This window comes from Equus przewalskii, chromosome 8 (genome assembly GCF_037783145.1).
Source record: "Equus przewalskii isolate Varuska chromosome 8, EquPr2, whole genome shotgun sequence".
NCBI lineage: Eukaryota > Metazoa > Chordata > Mammalia > Perissodactyla > Equidae > Equus > Equus przewalskii.
The window spans coordinates 22,881,815-22,900,883 of NC_091838.1; the positions used below are offsets into that span (position 1 = coordinate 22,881,815).

General features: G+C 35.9%; 1 protein-coding gene across 17 annotated transcripts in view; it reads left to right on the top strand.

The window, feature by feature from the left end:
- ASPH (aspartate beta-hydroxylase) overlaps nt 1-19,069 on the top strand; it is a 208,968-nt gene that overhangs the window by 34,454 nt on the left and 155,445 nt on the right. For 8 of the 17 annotated variants that reach the window (XM_070630517.1, XM_070630519.1, XM_070630522.1 and 5 more), the window contains exons 2-3: nt 2,385-2,534; nt 5,484-5,552. In XM_070630517.1, the coding sequence (XP_070486618.1) occupies nt 2,385-2,534; nt 5,484-5,552 (219 nt within the window). Of the gene's footprint in view, nt 1-2,384; nt 2,535-4,039; nt 4,085-5,483; nt 5,553-18,070; nt 18,113-19,069 lie in introns of all 17 variants that reach the window. The other 9 variants (XM_070630515.1, XM_070630516.1, XM_070630518.1 and 6 more) reach the window with 3 other exon arrangements.

Genomic DNA, 19,069 nt, shown 5'->3' on the forward strand with positions numbered 1-19,069 from the left:
ATTAGCCCTGAGCTGACATGTATTGGCAGTCTTCCTCTTTTTGCTTAAGGAAGGTTTGCCCTGAGGCTGACATTTGTGCCAACCTCCTTCCACTTTATATGTGGGTCACCACCACAGCATGGCTTGATGAGTGGTGTAGGTCGGTGCCTGGAATCTGAACCTGCAAAGCCAGGCTGCTGAAGTGCAGTGTGCTGAACTAAACCACTAGGCCACTGGGCTGGCCCCCACTTTTTTTTTTTTCTTTTTAAAAATTTTAGCAGTGCTTTATTTTATATTGTTCTTCTTATTTCTATGCTTAAGATACATAGGAACATCAGAAATCATCCGTTTCCCATGCCAACATTGCAGAAATTTTTACCTAGGCTCCCCCTCCCATGGCTATGTTCAGATAATGAAACAGTGAAACCTGTTTTAAGTGGATTTAATATGCGACGCTGTGCCCAGCAAGGATTTCTTTTAATGTATAAATTTGGTTTTTATATAGCCAGCTTTTAGGAGACTCTTAATAGATCATGTTAGAAGCAAATTAGATGGCCATGTGTTATTTGGTAAGTATACTTCTGTGAATTCACCATATGATTTTTTATAAATCTGGCCCTTTTTGATGGATCTGTTACAATTTAAAGAACATTAGAAAAGGAAATTGACTTTTTCTTTAAGAATGAAATTTGTCTTATTTAGTCATCATAGTTTTATATACTTAAATGTAGATAAAGATGTGTATGTTTGAATGTGTGTATACACACACTCTCTCTCAGATCGATTTAGTTTTTATGACTCCTTTTGAAAAGTTGATCTAGTGGTTGGTTTAAAAAATGTGTATATCTTTTTAACAAGAAGAATTTCATTTCATTTTTTCTTTTAGAAGAATTGGGAGTGTGTTCTTGACTTGAGCCACTGGAAAACTGCTACCAGTATTCTGTAATTAGAAATGGATTTAGTAGTCAGAAAGCAGGTTCTAGGTTAAAGCTAGTGAGGTTTTTTGAAATCATGTAGTTTGGCCCACTCATATGGGTCCAGGAACTCTGGACCACAGAAGTCAGGATTTATTCCTACCTCCGCTCAACTTGTGCTGGTGACTTTGGGTGAATCATTTAATCTTTTCTCTATAAAACAGAGATGATTATTCCTGCCCTTCCCCCCACCGGTTCTCAACCAGGCACTGCCCCTATAGGGGACACTTGGAAATGTTTGGGGGTGTTTTTGTTTGTTGTAATCACTTTGAGCTACTTACCTTTGAGACCAGAGGAAACCAGGGATGCCAGCTGCCCTGCAGTGTGAGGAACAGTGCACAGGATGAAGAATTGTCCTGTATAAACATCTAGAAACGCCCTCTGGAGAAACACTGGCAAGACCATTGTGAGACTCACCTCCAGCTGTGCATGCGGAAGCACCTTGAAAGAGATGACACATGTCAACAGTAGAAGACAGTGTCCTACTTTTTACCTGTTGATAGTCTTTTCCTTTTCTCAAAGGGTGTTTTGGGATATGACGTATCTTTTTAATTTATTAATATTCATATAATTTTTATTATATTCCTTTTTAAGAGAAATTGGAATATTACGGTCCTTCTTTTTAAGGACAGTGTTGACCATTTTCTGTTAATATCACTTGACTCTCATTATTCTTGTTTATTTTGGGCTGTAGGAAGAATATTTCCAGAAGACTGTGCAGTGTATTAAACATATCCAATGTGATAAATGATACTTTTGGTGGACAGCAGTTTACAAAGCTGTTTCCTGCATTGAGACCAATTGTGGCTGAGCCTTTCCTGTTTCCATAGGTCCCAGTGGATCTTGTAAAGGAGGAGGACTGAGTTAGTGGACTGTTTTGTTTCTCTTCTTCCCTGACCTCTCTTTCCTATAAATAGTTTCCTTCCTTCTGTCTCTCTCTGGCTAAGAATATGGAGTGATTTTTGGGGGAGATATTTTCAGTGGCAGTTAACAAAGTTTTTAAGATTCCACAGAAACTAAATGGGACAGAGAAAAGGATTTGGCTGCATTTCTATATGATTTCCTTAAGTTGTTGATATACTCTGAACTTTGAAGGAGGTTATATTTAGGTAGGTAGCATAGAGAACTAACAAGGAAGAAATATATATATTCTATGAATATTTGTTGTTAGCCCATCAGTAGTTTCTTTCTTTTATTACTTTGAAGTTAAGATTTTACTGTGGTGTTGTCTTAAACAGAAGCTTTTCCTTTTTCAGAATCATTATTTTGTGTAACATGTTTTGAGAATTTAAGTGAAAACTGTTTTTGAAAGGATTTACCATTTGTAAATACTGTCAAATTGCTGGAGCAGTAATTCAGTGAAGAGAGGTGTTCAATAAAGCGATTCCTTCTTATATAATGAGATTATATATCTGTTTTATTTTTAAACAGAGACAAAGCATGGAGGACACAAGAATGGGAAGAAAGGAGGACTTTCTGGAAGTTCATTTTTCACGTGGTTTATGGTCATTGCCTTGCTGGGAGTTTGGACATCAGTAGCCGTTGTCTGGTTTGATCTTGTTGATTATGAGGAAGTTTTAGGTAAGAATTTTGGTATCATTTCTTATGTGAATTTGTAAAAGCATAAATGAAATCCTTTAGTAATCTTAAAGGTTTATCATCATCTTTTTGGTACCGTTAATTTCTGTAGCCTTTCACTGGTTCTCTACCTTGGAATAGTGACTTTTCAACTTCTTTGAACATGATCTGTAGCAAAAAGAAAATAGGCTTCATGTTGTATGTATATCACACAGAAAAGTTTTATCAGACAGTAGTTATTCTCACGACGCACAATACTCTATAATTCTATTCCATTTTGTTACGTTATGAATTTTAAAAATATTGGTCACGAGCCAGTGAATTTATTTAAGGGCACATTAATGGATCATAAACACACAAATCGCAAAACCCTGCCTTAAGAGCATTTCAAAGCGCACTCCTGTTTGTCTTTGTTGGAATCAGTGTGTGTAGGGGTGTGTGTGTGTAAGTGCTGGGATATGGGTGTGTGGATGTTAGTGTGTGTGTCTAGGTGCTGTGACTGTGTGTGTAAATGCTGGGATGGCGGGTGTGGATGTCAGTGTGTTTCTAGGTGTTTAGTATAAGGGTGTGTGTGTGTATAGGTGTGGTCTGTATGCTGTTCTCAGGAAGTTGCTATGTTATTCTCTGATAGTTGTCCTTCTTTTTCCTTTTCTCTCCCCATAATCATTGCAATTTTTTGTGATTTTTTTTTTTTACATTAGTGATTCTTTACCATTTTTGGAGTCATACTCCTTTTTCTTTTTCACTTCACCAAGTCTTTTTTTAAATTTTGAGGTAGAATTCGCATAACATGAAATTCAATGTTGTAAATATTTGAAAATGCACAGTTCACTGGTTTTTAATATATTCATCATTTTATGCTATCATCATCGTTATCTGATTCCAGAACATTTCCATCATCCCGCCCACCAGAGCACCCAGTCCCCCTCTCCTGGCCAACGCTAGTACACTTTCTGTATCTATGGATTTGCCTATTTGGGATATTTCATATAATTGGAATCATACAGTATGCGACCTTTTGTGTCTCCCTTTTTGCTCTTAGCATAATGTTTTCAAGGTTCAGTACTTATTCCATTTTAAGACTGAATAATATTCCACTGTATGGGTATGCCACATTTTTCTTATCCATTTATCAGTGGTAGACGTTTGGGTTGTTTCGACTTTTTGGCTGTTGTGAGTCAATGGCCTTCCCCTTTAATAATGCAGTGAGAGAGGTGACCCTGTCACTATGAAAAATGCACATTCTCTCTGGGTACAGTGTTGCACAGAAAACCCCCTCCTTCCATCGACCCTCCTGTACTTCTTTACTTGTTAGGTTATAGCCTCCTTCTGAGGAGAAAGAGGCAAAGAATAACAAAACACGCTTACCAAACTTTTGAGTAGATCTGTGCTTTTGTTGACTTATGGTGAGATGTTGCTAGAGAAAGTCTGTGAAACAACAGAAGAGATTTAAAGTGTTTGTATCTTTAAGCACAAGTAACAATTTTCATGTTTTTACATGCATGCAGCCAAAGCAAAGGACTTCCGTTATAACTTATCAGAGGTACTTCAAGGTAGGCTGTTGGAGATGCATCTTAAGTCTACTTTTGTTAGTCTCTGAAACCTCCTCCTCCTCCTACTAGTTTAGTTAGCATCTGCATTAGAGAATGTAAGTGGTAGGACCAATTTCCCCTTTCAAGTCTGTCAGAAAGTATGGTATTTTCTATCTTTTTAATGTTCTTTGAGCTCTGTGCTATGTATACCTTTGACCTGCAGATCAATGCTTTTCATTTTATATTTTCTTGGCAATAGAAATAACTTCCTTCTCCATTGTTATTATTACTATCATTTGTAATGTGTGTGTGCTTTCTAGGCTAGACTTTTAGACAGCAAGTTAACTATCTTCCTACGTAGAACCAGGGCTCTGGGAGGGTAAAGAATACTCATAGCTACTCTACTCCAAAAGTCGCCTGCTTTTATGCAATGTTTTAATTTACATTTTATTAAAGAAGTGGTGACAGTGATGCCACATGGTTTTTTATAATACTTTATTTGTGAATCTTGTTTAAAATATTGCTGTACATTATTGTGTCTCTTCACAACCATAGTCCAATGATGAATTATAAATCATGTTGATTTTAGGATTTTTTTAGGGAATCGAATATATTTGACTCATATTTGAATGCTAAACGTAACAGCACTCCTAGATGATAAAGCTTTATTAAAGCCTTAAAATATGTATTTACTGTTCTTGAAGAGGAAAGGCTGTGGTGATAGTGTCTTCTCAGCTCATCTGTTTTAAGCCTTATATTTTTTCTGAGTAGTAGATGGCCAGTGCTAAAGTTTTTAAGTAGACAACTGCAAATTTTCCTTTGTAATTTCAAGAAGCCAGTTTTATATACTTTATTTTCAGAACAGTTTTTTTTTAAGGTTGATTCATGATACTTCTGTTGTAAATCATTAGTGTAAAATATAAAATTAATTGTCCTCTTATTTTTAGTGTTATACTCAATGTTAATGATTTCTATTTAGTCTTTATTTGAGGCTTGGTAGGTGTTCTTTTTGTTTTGAATATTGATGGTGTGAAGAACTTTCTAGAAACATTACATTTCACATAACTGTTAGAATTGGATCAATGTTGTTTCTTATATATGTTGAAAATTTCATCTAAAGTATTTTTAGCAGTACAATAAAAAAATTATTCTGAAATGATTAAATTTAAACCTTTAAAGAAAATGTTATCTCAGTTATATTTCTTAGATTTGTTAGGTGGATGTTTCCTGACTGTAAGTGAATTGCTCTCGTTTTTAGGTAAGATATTCATTTAGCACTGTTTCTCAGGATTAAAGGAGGAAAGAATTTGCATTGATTGGTAACATTTATGGCTGATGTTCAGGAGTGCAATAAGTGGTAATACCTTATTAAATTTGTTTCCCTTTTGTTCCCATATCCATCTTTGCTCCTCTCTTGTAGGAAAACTAGGAATCTACGATGCTGATGGTGATGGAGATTTTGATGTGGATGATGCCAAAGTTTTATTAGGCAAGTACACATTTTATTTTTTGTTAGTGGTGGGAAAATGCTGGAGACAAGAATATTTTTGCTTTAATAATATGCCGATCATATACATTTTATGGAAGGTATTTTCCCATGTGAAACATATATTTCATTCTTGTTGAGATGTTAAATGGTGTAGTTATTTTTCCATAGATACTCACATTTCAGTTTACTTTTATAAATGGATAAGTATATAGCTCTTGCACAGATATTTTTAATCAGTATATTTCATATGTGTCTTCAGACTCAAAGCACTTCATATTCTGAACTTAATATTTGAACATATAGCTAATGTCCTAGTCTGTTTTCAGAAATGGTAATTACAGCCATTCTTTAGCATCATTTGAAATAATTCACTTCCATTTGAAAATGTAAATTTCTAAAGGCTTACATAAAAATGTCCTATGCATATTTGAAAGGTACCATTAAAATATGAGTTAGTAGTCTTTGGCCTGTTTCTTCATTTTGGAAATCTTGGACCCTTCTCTTTCTATTATCAGAATTGTCCTTATCATTGAAATGGTTCTTCTAATAAATAAAGATGTGATATTCCTTCATTTGTTTTAAAATGCTGTCTTACTAGAAAGAATAGTGATAATTTTAATATGCAAATTTTGTATACTCTGGTTTGGTGAGTTATTTATTTCTGCTTGTTAAAATGATACTTCTTTTGCTTTAGTATATAGCATAATATGTATTAAAACTTTTTATATTAAATTCTTTAGAAAAATAATTGAATATGATGTGGTATTATGCACCAAGTTTTGTAGAATAATAGCACAAAGAAATTCTTCCTAGTCACACAATTTTGTGTATATTTTACGGGTGTGAAAAAATGAGAGGATACCGCATCTGTAACCAATGAAACTTTTCAGTAGATTAATAGCAGTAAGTTCTAAATATGAAAAAAAGGTTTTAGTTGTGATTATATGTAATAAAGCTTCTTAATTTTGATGTTAGTGTATGTTTTCTCATTACCACTCAGTGGGAATTATGTTTGCTACTTAACAGTGGAAGCTTGCTATCCATGACACTTCTTTCCCCATCTTAGCCTTAATAGAATTTTGTATGTAATTCTGTCATTCCATATCTAAATTTGAGTTTCTATAAATGTAGTAAATCCTCAGAAGTCTATAATCCTAGGCATGTGAAAGAAAGGAAATTATATAGAAATTATATCAGAATGATGCTAATTTGCTTGCCCTTAAATGATTTATTACTCCATTATATTACTTTAAATGTTGGATTCTGCCTAGTGAAGCTTTTTGTATTAAAGATAACTTCATGTGGGCCAAGTTGCCTTATTTTTAGAAATAATATTACTCCTCATCTACTATATTTTGTTGATTTTTTTGGGGAGAGGGGCTTAAAATCTGCTATCTGGTCTGTCAGCTAGGAAATGCCAACTACTGAAAATTAGAACATGTTATTTCTTCTGTAGAATATACAGATTTCTATAGCAAACTTATATTAATAACTTGATTTTTAGTATGGTATTTTAGATTTTAAAAATTTATTCCCCTTAAGGTTTTTAAGCAACCATTAAGAGTTTAATTAATTGTAATTTAGAAGGGCCATTGCCATTTGCAGGAAAACGCACAAATGGTATGGGCAAATCTTAATTTGTTCCTTTTACAAAAATTATATACTTGGAAGTCGAACCAAATTTGCTGAATCTGAGAGTTCATTTTGGTAATTTGACTGCTAAATGCACAAAGGCTAAGAGAAAGTATTTTACCATTTATATGTACTGACTCACAGCTGGCTTGTTGCTTTAGGAAGCATGAAACAAACCTAAAATAAATTGTCAGGCTCATTTATGTCCTCTCACCTCATTTCATTTCTGTAGTGTTTGAATTCTCTGCATGAAATCTAATCTTGACTGGAATTGAATTTTATGGCTGAAGTTCTTTTCTAGTTTGTGAGGTTATTGTAGCTTCATTGTGGCTCTGTTACTGGCAGGTGGTTCTAAGAAGCTGGTGAAGTTTTGTAGATCAGAGACATTAGTGGGCTCTGTATGTTCAGGGAGAGGTTATGGGTGGAGCAGATTCAGCGAGTGTATACCAAAAAAGAAGCCACACTTTTCTGGGTTCATTCTCATTGGAGAGGCAGCTCAAGGGGAAGGGTTTTGGATTAAGGCAGAGGGAGTCCAAAGGGAAGGATGAGAGTAGGAAGTCAGACATCGAGGAGAGCTTGGCATGGTAGGTGTAGTAAGTTATGTTGAATTTTTGCAGATTTGGTATTTATTTCATTAGTACGTCTTTCTGGTTTCTTAAATCTGCATATATCCAAATCTTACCAATTTGAGGAAATGTATACCTTCATGTTTACTTTTCTTTTACATTTTAAGGTATGAGTTTTCTTGTGAAATGTAAAGAGAGAATGAAATATGTGTGAGTAAATCAAGATCGATAGCCATCATTAATTTTATTATTTCATTATTTCTGGCCATGGCCCTTACGATACACTTTGCAAATATTCTAAGTCTGTTCTAGTTTACGTAGCTTCCTACTTTTGTGGCCAAATTATCTAAAGTATCTTTGATTTTGGTTTTGATTATTGAAAACTACGTTGTTTGAAAATATATTCTTTGAAAACTTGTTTCCCAAATAAAATCAACAGGAAAATGATGTGAGGACTAAATGCCAAGAGTAGCATCATCTTAGAGTAACGCCACCTCAGAACTACACGGTTATCCTTTTGTCCTATGACTAGCACCTAGCTGGCACCATACCAGATATGGCTGGGGAACAAAAGGAAAGCCAGTCAACAGTTCCTAGAGCTTTGACAAATATTTGCAGACCAGACGGTGCATGAGTGAGTGGAAGGGAGAGGACTGGACCTTGCCCGGTGTAAGGCATTCACACCTGCTCTGTGGGTTGGCCCACTCTTAGAGGTGGAGAAGGAATTGTATATCCAAAATATTTTCTTTTCCTCTTTGGACTAGTGTTTTCTCTTAAGAACCATAGGAAGATTTCATGGTTGGGTAAATACTTTCATTCAAATACTTTTGCATATTTATCGTACACATCAGCTGTCATACTGAAGGGCGGTTAAGTTTTATATTTTATATTCGATGCTTGGGAGTACTCATATTGGAAAATGGAGAAAAATAAAAATATTTATTCTCAGTGTACAGCTATAGTGTTTTAAGGCAGGAAGAAGAAACAGTGTTATTCCCACAGAGCCTTGGGTCGGGGGAGTGCAGCTCTCCTGTGTTCACAGCACTTGTCAAGTGTTAAATTCAGGGAAAAAGCATTCTGGGTTTGTCAAACATAACTTAAACACCAACTACACTTTGTGTTTTTTTACCCCCTAATATGTGAAGAATGGCATGATGCAGTTCTTCTATGGACTAAAGTGGGGAAAATTCACTGTAATATTTGATATTTATACTAGTTGTCTTATTGTCCTGTACCTGCCAGTCTTGACTGCTGGGAGTTATGCTGCGTGGAGACATTCTGTGTTGCCAAAGCCTGAAATACTGCCTTAGTGGTTATAATCTGAAAAGCTCTAAAGTCACGAATGTTTGCATTTCTTACAGCCAGAACCTTCCACCCGTTATTCTCAAGGGTGGAGTTATGGGTCTTGCTGCGTAGATTGGGGCAGTATTAGCGAACTTGAATGCCTAGAGAAGCCAGGAGAACTTTCCTGCCTGTTTTTTCACAGGAAAAAAACAAATGATAAAAACAATATGCGCTTTGCTTTCTTTTCGTCCCGGGGGCCTGTTTTGGGAACAGGACTGAAAACGAGAGTCAGGGTCTTTGCCATAGAAATGACTTTCATGGGCTGGTGGGGAGAGAGCTTTGAAATGTTCCTATGGCAGATGACTCGCTAAGGCCTGATCGCATTTCATATTGGTAGGCAGAATTAATTATTATTAATAGCTGACTCTTATTGGCCAGAGTTATAGGACCATGAGTCAGTAGCCAGAGCATTATAGAGCTAACGTATTTTATAATGTTAAATTTTGAGTTAATTATCTGAATTACGTAATTTGAGTACATTTCTACCCATCTATGGAGGCTATGAACAGTAATCCTGCTATTTATATTAATTCCAGAGTTTCTTACATTAACTCCAGGTCGTATGGGGAAAAGTTTGAGGAAATGAACCTGTCTATTTTCAGTGAATATGTATTGATATATGTAAATGTTTGTATAATCAACTCTCGATAATATCTGGTTGGTAAATGGACAAACCTGGAGGTTGTCAGAAATATCTGTCTTTTTACCCTCGTACTGCTTTCGTTCACTCTTCCCATTGCCAGTCGTCAGTCGATTTTGGCTGATACAATTTGTGTTTTTCAGCTTTGGATTCTCTAATGAGAGAAAGGCAAACCTGGTTAGAGGCTGGTAGGAATGGTAAGGCTTGGTCAAACTGTGCCTTTCCTTGAGCACATATGATTGAGAGTTGATTGTAAGGTGTGCATCTTGGTTGATTTCTTTATTTCTCAAAATATCTTTTCTGTAAACTTCTGTGAGCATGATGCACACCCTTTTTGAGATCACTCTTCCTCAGCTGCTTTTTCTGCCTAACTGCTCTCCTTATTTTCTCTTTCTCTCTTCCTTTATTCTTATGTAGGCCTGACCAAAGATGGCAGTAATGAAAATATTGATTCCCTTGAGGAAGTCCTTAATATTTTAGCAGAGGAAAGTTCAGATTGGTTTTATGGTTTCCTCTCATTTCTCTATGATATAATGACTCCTTTTGAAATGCTAGAAGAAGAAGAAGAAGAAAGCGAAACCACAGATGGTGTTGATGGTACGTCACAGAATGAAGGGGTTCAGGGAAAGACTTGTGTCATTTTGGATTTACATAACCAGTAACTTTGATTCAGGGACTGAAGTCATTGGCTTAAGAAAACCCGAAGCAGTCTCCTTTTTCTTGCTTTCCTTTGCTCACCCAGGGCTTAAACGTGCAGTGGGGCAGCTGTGATGTATAATACAAGGCAACCACGTGATCTTCCCCCCAGTACAGCTCCTAGCTCGTTGCTTGCTCAGCTCTCCCACGTCTAGTGAAGAAAGTAGTGTTCTTGGTTCTTGTAGTAGCAGAACAAGGTGCATTGAGAATGATCTCCTTGGTGGTATAATTTGTTTCTGTATTGTTTTGTTTCAATTTATGTATTCACTGAACTAAATTTAGAAACTTAATAGCAAATTGTTTTGTGATTAACCCTTGATGCTTGTCTTTCTAACACACTATTGATTAAAATGATTATAATGGACTTTATTATAAAAATATTTCTAGCATGATTCACAAATGCTTCTCTGTTGATCTTTAACATGACTGATGTGTAAAATGATGGCTCTTAAAAAAGCTGATTTTTTCTTTTGTAATTTAAGTTAACTGATTTGTCAGATAGTTTAATACAAATTTCAATAGAAAATTCTGTATTAATGGTGCTTTTAAAATAATTTGAAAATAACTCCTTGTTTTTGCCTTAGGATAGTTAAATTACTGTATTCAGATAGTAGTATGTCTGAATATTTCTGTCTATGAAAGCAAAATTTATTTTTAATTTAATTTTCAAATACACATCCAGAGAATAATTTGTATTTTTTTTAAAGTAGGTGTATTACACAAGAGGGAAAATGTGAATATGTATCTTAAGTAATGTACAGATTAAAATTATTCATCCTAAATAATAGTCTTTTTCCATTTTTTTCCTGTATTACTTTATTAATTGGCTGTCAACTTTGGCTTAGGTATAATATGATTTTTAGATTTATAAGTTAAATTTATTAAAGTGGTAATTCTTTTTAGGAGAATAAGTTCTTGCCATTAGAAAACCTTAAAAACACCTTTGAATCAATTCATTTAAAATGTTTGCTTCAGTAACAGCAAAAGCAATTGTATTGTCATCTGTAACATGCATTTCTTAAAATGAGATTTCATCCATTTCCTCCCTCAAATGAAGCTCTTACAGCTTGACATTGATAAGACCTAAGCCCTCTGGTTTCTGTTACCTCTTAGGGCGGGGCGTTTCATGTTTTTAAATCTCTTTGAGTTTCTATGAAACTTAGCTTTGGTTCTTCATTGAGCTTAAGATTCGGAAACGTTTGCATTTTTTAACATTTTGCTTAAATGTAATAATTTCTACTTTTCAAATATTCATTCTTTATTTTTTTCGCGTTTAATCAAATTGCTTTCAGTAACTGCATTATTCACCCACTTTTTTCAGAGAGGAATATGACAAATTTAGTTTCGTCGTTAGAAATCACTCTTGTGGGCTAGGCAGATGATAGCCTGAAAGTAGAAGTGTCAAATCGGACGGAACGCAGGGAGCACGTCAGCTGCCCCCTCTCCTCGCTGTTTACGTGTCTTAGGGAGAACCGTCCATTTGCTAATCTTAGGGGGAAAAAGCATTATTCTAAAGCTACTTTTGGAAATAGATGTGCCTCTTGCACAGTGGACGCTGGTCTCCTAAAGATTAAATGGCTGTTAAAGTCCAGTTTGTCTTTCGCTAATTATTCAGGAAAAATGCTTCATTCTGTTAATGTTTCTGACAGTCAAAAGCTTCTGACTTTGAAATGTTAATATTCTGGAACAAATGGGTATGATTTAATAATGTTCTTCCTGAAAGTTTATGCAGCCTCCGTCTGCAGTTTTGGATTCTTCCTCTGTGAATTCGAGTACTGGGAAGTTCATGAGGTTTAACTTCACAAGCAGTGTTAGGTCTCGCTCTCAGTGAAGTCCACTTCGCCAAATGTCTGAGACGCACTTTGTAACGTAGTCTTCTGTTTTAATGCTACTAACTCTAGATGTTTGATCAGTTTATGAGAACTAAATAATTAAATCTGGGTGTTAAAAATGTTTGGAATCATTAACTTCTCATCAGGCTCTGTTTTTTTGGTCATGATACTAATGCACGTTTTATGTACAGAAATTAATTATGCTGCAGGATGTGAGAGAATGATTAGCTGTTTATTTAGTACTCCCTATTTGTTTAGTATTTAGGTTGTAAGATAATAAATAGACATTTATTTAGTAATCAGCCCTTTTGAAAAGCCTCTGATGCAGGTAAAATCCAGTAGCTGGTGAACCCCTGACTTCTGTGACTTCCTTCAACTTGTGCCTAAGGCTTTTTTTGGTGAAAGAAAATAAAGTTGTTTGCAAAACTGGTGTAGAGTATTTTGAAGCTGATCAAAATTACTTCACCTAAATTTTATTTGTTATATATAATTCTTATTTTTCTAAGGATTTGTTGTGTAATTTTCTGTTTCATGATATATATTTTTTCCTAGCTTACATCTTTTAAACTTAGCAAGTTACTTACAAAGGCACAATTGTATTCTGTACGTTTGAGTATTTATTTATAGTTACAGAATTTTAAGTTGTGCTATATTTACTCTGCTTTTCTAATTTTGAACAACCAAAGGAACTTTGCGGAATACGCTGTGTACTCAGATGTGGTGCTGTCTCTTCAGAGCTGCCCTTGCTGCCTCAGACGGACGCACTGCCGTTTGTCCGGTTAAGAAGGCACTGCGTTCTCTGGAGTTTGGTGCAAAAACAAAGCAGTGGCACTGGGGATTTCTTTTCTGCACTCTGGCTTCTTTCAGCTCTTGTTTTCCCTGGGACATGAGTGGTGGATGTAAGTGAGTTGAAGAAGCGTCTTCTAGGTGCTGAGGCCCAGCTGCCAGCTTGCTGCCTGTGGGAATCATGCAGATGCCTCGGAGGTAATGGAATGCCGGATGATCCTGCTGTTTCATCTTGTACTGGAGTCTTTATTCTAGAAATTACCTCCGTCTTACAGAGCTGTATCCAGACATGAAAGAACTTTTTTTCTGTTGAAATTCTGGTTTGTTTTTATTTACAGTTAGTTAGACTGAACAAAATGTTTCCTTGTCTATCCTAATGTTTATAACTTTGGAGAATTATCAAAAAGCAGCTATAGGCATAGATAGTTAATTTGATCCCTTGGCAGTTACACCTTTTGGGAACTGATATTCAGTGACCCTTTCTAGATAAGATTCTCATCTGTAAAACAAGTTTTCTGCAATTTGGGCTGTGGAATTTTCTTTGATCACAATGCGTATTTGGAGCGCTTTTATGAAATCTAGTGACTCAGACTTTATTATCACAAGTTGATTGATGGAACAATATGCTGAATTCTCTGCCTCTCTTATTTGTTGAGAAAACCATGTAATACATAGGAGTGGATATTGACTAGCTTCTGAACTCCTGGAAGTTAGGAACCAGGTCTTGGGCTTCATTCGAATCCCGCCTCAAAGCTGAGCCTAACATGTAATATTTATTAAGTATTTTGTGGGGTCAGTTCTTATGAATGAGAACCTCAGGAGTTACCCATTGCATAATAAAACACTGAAGGTTTTCTTTTTTTTTTTTTGAAAACCAGCTTTAATAAGTGAAAAAATTGTTGGGCATATTTTTTTCAAGAGAAATGACATTTTGAAGTTTATGCAAGAAACTGACCTGTGCTATCGGAGGTCTTCAGGTGACCTTTCCAATGTCTCAGTTGTATTTGAGTCTGCATTTTTTCTTCATCCAAACCCTCAGTCTCTGGATGTAGCCTCTTCTAACCTTGTGGCCTTTCAATTCTTTTATGTTCTAATTTTCCTTTCCCCACTTATCATAGAGCGTTGAAGGTTTGTAGCTTCCTTTTTTCAAAAATGTCTCTGATAATATTGTTATACCATTTATTTAAAAATAGAAGGAGAATTGGTGTAGTGTCCTGACAAACATTTTACCAAGACTAGACATCCATTCTAGAGCAACAGACTGCCTAGCTCAGAGAACCTTTACTTAGGCATTCGGGGCCTCTTTTTGCTCTCTGGAGTCTATTAATGTCGAAATAAATTATGATGTTTCAGTATGGAAAGGAAGAAGATGAGAAGCTGAGACTGAAAGTGACTCATTGGTCTCACCAGACTATGGGCGTGACTGAAATGACCTCAGTATGAGTGATACCCAGGCTACCAATTCTGTGGCCAACTCTGAAAGTCTTCAGTAGCTGCTGGGATTTCTGTAATGGACCCAGTATCCTGACGTTAAGTTTGTTGCATGTGGCGGAACCACAGGTCCTACAGTTGGCCTAATGATTCAACACTTTAATTTCATACAGAACGTTTCATTTTGAAAATGTGTATGGAATAGTGGCCCTGAGGCAGTTTCCAAAATAACATTAATTTCCTTTAGGCAACTCCCTCATGCTCTAAGGGAAGAATATAAGACCATCTTTTTCAAATTTCTGTATAAAAATTCCCAAATAGTCCACAGAACTGTTAACAGTGATCACCTTAAAAACCATTAGAATAAATGTACAGGGCAAAAAGGAGGTAAATGACACAGCGATGACTGATTTTTGCCATTCTCTTGGACTCTAACCACATCCTGATGCTTCTTTGATAACTCCCTTCAGTTGGAATATATTCTATCAATAAAAACAACTTTTATCCAAGTGGATTATAGAATACTAAGATGCTTCCTTTTCAGGCTCTAATGATATAATTTTCTCCATACTACTTGGAAATTATTTGTAAGGAGTTATTCTATTGTCAAGAATTTTATTATTTGATGGAATTGTTTCCCTTTTTACCCCTTGAGCATTGGCTATGGTAACAGAGAGGAGGAGAAAAGTAAGGCACACTTGTTGATTTTTCACACTGTAGGAAGAGTCCACCGTAGTTACAAATGATAAGAATTTAATTCCGAGTAGAATTCGGAATTATGTGAAAGCAAAGTCTTACATACTTGCCTTGTGGTTTTCTCTGAGGCCACTTCTCTCTTGTGCCCACACTTGTTTATTTCCTCTGCATGCTGTCGCCAAACCTGGACCACCGCTGGGCTTCACGTTGTTGGGAAAAGACCTATTCTCAATTTACCTGACTCAAACCTCTGTGAGGTGCTCTCTTCTCTGTGACAGAGTTGTTATTCTCTTTAGTACGTATTCAAAACCTTTTCTACACTCTTCCATCTTTCAGGGTCATTTTGTTTTTCTGTAGAGGTGTTTTTGCTTTCTGCTTTACCAAGATAGTTACCTCTGGCTTGGGTTCCATTATCTTCATCTCCTACACTTTACAACATTTCTTTACTCTGAGAATTTTCTTGAGTCATTTCCTCTCTCATTGGTCATTTTTGCAGATGTTTCATCTTCTGGTTTCCAAAGCTAGCCTATTCCCTTGTGTCTGCACCTGCTCCTTCTGGCCACATCATTTCTCCCCTCTCTTGCTAACTCAGTTTTTTTTTCCTGTAGACAAGCCAGTGCTTCCTCTAGCCTTCAAAACATACAGACACAGATAAAGTCCTTCAAACCCTTATTCCTTTTCTCCCCCATCAGAATCTTGGGAAATTCCACATATGATTAGTTTCTTCTAAGGAGGTAAGAGAGACCCTCATGAGCACCCTGGGTTTTTGCTCACCTTTCTCTTCACCTGTGTTTTCTCATTGTAATGTGACCGCCTCTTCTATGCTTGTAAAACTGTAATCTGAAGAACCTTACAAGACGTTTAATAACTAATGTAATTCAGTAGTGTCCTCATCCTGAACTGTTGTTCATGCCTTCTTTCCCAAAACTGCTCTTTTGACTTTTAGAAGGTTTTGACTATATATGTCATAACAGTGGGAGTCAGGGGTGGGTAGTCTCATTCCCTCCCCTCTGCTTTGAATTGGAAAATCTGGGTCTGCATTTGGAGAACATGCAGGAATCAAGAGGGGACATTAGCATCACTAAAAATGCATTTTAATGCTTTATTATGTCTGATTTCTTGTGCTCTTTGGATAATACCCATGTGTCTAAGAGTTGGTATTACAAGAATAAGTTTGATATTTTATTCTGAAATAAACTTTAGTGGGGAGTGGTCCAAGCTAGCTTTCAGTATTACAGTATCGGCATGCTGTTTTTAATAGAGTTTAGGAAAGAATCAAGTTTTGTCTCTGAAAAGTGTCATACACACACACTGATTATGGTATGTATGTGTATCAAGTAATTGGACAGATATAGATAGCCATGTGGAACAGTTAATTCACATTTCTTTTTTTATATAGTCAGTAGTAAGACAGACTTACACCTTTTTTCTCAGAATAATGATGGTGATATTTCAATCAAAATAAATTGCCATTCTCAAATGGACTATCTCATTTGATGGAAACAAATTACTATGAGTAGAGAAAGGGAAAGGAATTTAGGAATGGAGGATGATTTGAACAATATAAGAGAATAGGTGTGAAGACATCTCATACTGAATGTGGGGGTGTGGTTACGGTGTTGAGAAACATATAGAGTGAGTTCTACAGTTTCCAGCAGGAATAGCATAAAAGGGTTTGGGGGCTTTCTTGAGACAACACAGTAGACCTTAGTTGTTGAGTGACAGATTGTACATGGTGCTGTCCCTACAAGAAATGAACAGTAATCACCGTACCTCCCGCCCTAATATGCCTAGGGGGTGAATTGGCAACTTGGAATGCCATTTTGGAAAGTTTGCTGATACATGAGTATAAAATAGCATTTGTGTGACCAGGCGATAGATTTGGGAACATCAGTTGACTGGGATGCTAAGCACAGCCACATTGGAATGGGAGGGTACTGATAGGTGGATGGTATTGAAGTTTGTTAGAAGGTTAAAAATAAACCCATCATCAGAACTTTTCATTTGCCAAGAGAGAAAATAGAAAGCCCTTGCAAAGTTTTCTAGATGAAGAGTAAAAAAGTAAAGACACTTATGTAATAGTGTAATTCTTATCTGCTTGTGTAATTTTTTTTTTTTTTTGAGGAAGATTAGGCCTGAGTTAACATCTGCCAATCTTCCTCTTTTTGCTGAGGAAGACTGGCCCTGAGCTAACATCCATGCCCATCTTCCTCTAATTTATATGTGGGATGCCTATCACAGCATGGCTTGACAAGCAGTGCCTAGGTCTGCACCCAGGATCCGAACCGGCGAACCCTGAGCCGCCAAAGTGGAACATGCGAACTTAACTGCTGTGCCACTAGGCTGGCCTCTTGTGTAATTTCTTTTATAAAGAAAGTTTGAAACTATGGGGGGGACAAAAGCAATGATTATTCAAAGAGTAAAGATTAAACTTTTGTCAAAATATGCTGTCCTTTTTTGGATGGCCGTGGTGATTGAGTGGGGAAGTCAAGTCTCCAGGTCCTTTCCCCCCGGTAGTTTGTGACGATCATCTGTGTCCGAGCAGAAGCCCAGTGCCTATCCAGGTGCCACTGAGACGGACGCCGTTTCCGGTGGTGATTAGGCATTTCTAAAGCCTACGAGTCTTTCAGGTCTAAGGCAGATTGTGAAGTTGACTTAGTCATAGGCTGATTACAATGTGTTTTTCTGTTATAGTTAAGGAAAGTAAGGTTCTAAAATGACATACAAATGATAGATATTTGTATGTTGAAGGAGTGTATTTTTTTAAATGGTGAATTTAAGGAACTTAATTTGTTTCATAGATGCATCGATTTTAACTATTTTATAGATACTTAATTTTTAATTCCATTAATATTTTCTTTTTATAATCTGTTTTCATCTTGTAAATACCAGCAGAAGGACCTGGTGGGGTAGCCAAGAGAAAAGCTAAGGCTAAAGGTATTTTATGTTTTTTAAATTAGCCTTGAGTGAATCAAGTTGAATGCTTGAAAATGCATGCCATTTTCTAGATATGTGATGTAAATGCAGCTACTAATGCTAAACATTGTTGCTTTCTGGTTTTGGTGCACCTTTGGTCATAAGTCGTTTTATCAAAACTTTATTAAAGAATTTTCTGCCTCAGGCCTATAATTTTAAGTAATTTCTTTTTCGTTATCAAAACTTTGGAAGAGTCTTTAAATTAAGAATATATATTATAACAGTATCATGATATTGTTATATCTAAATTTACATATACACATCCTACCTTCCAACCTAAAATCTTTCTTAGCTTGAATCTTTCAGTTACTATTGGAAAAAAAGATGAATTCATTCATGATTTCATTTCTCTGAAAGCTCTGATGACGCTCTGTCTTAGAGCACGATAATAGCTTGGGTGATCAAAGTCGGAGTTTTCAGTAAAATGAAAACTTAGACTTATAATCTGGAACACTGTGTTATGTTGGTGTAGAATTTGCCGTTTGATATTTTAATTCTTTAAAAAGTACTGTATCTGTGAACCATTCTGTGTAGGCTGACAGCTTATTATTACAGCCTTAGTTTATATCCCAGTGGTTTTTCTTGTTCACGTGTAGAGATTTAGGGAGTGGGGCATGGGGAAAGTGCATGTTTTTCTATATAAACTTGTAATAGTCTTTTGTGTTGAAATGCTTGGCCTATTGTTGCTAGTTTGTTTTTGGGAAACATTAACAGGTGAGACTTTCATTATGTTTTCTGCACTGTTTTGTGATTTGTATTTTAACTTTAAGATTAGGAAATTTTAATATTTTAACTTTGTATCCCACCTGAATAATTCCTGGGAAGAAAACAGAATTTTCACTATTTTATTTTTCCATGAAAAATTATGAAATAAATGGCCAATAAAGTATAATTTTACTTCTTGATCTAGAGAGGGAA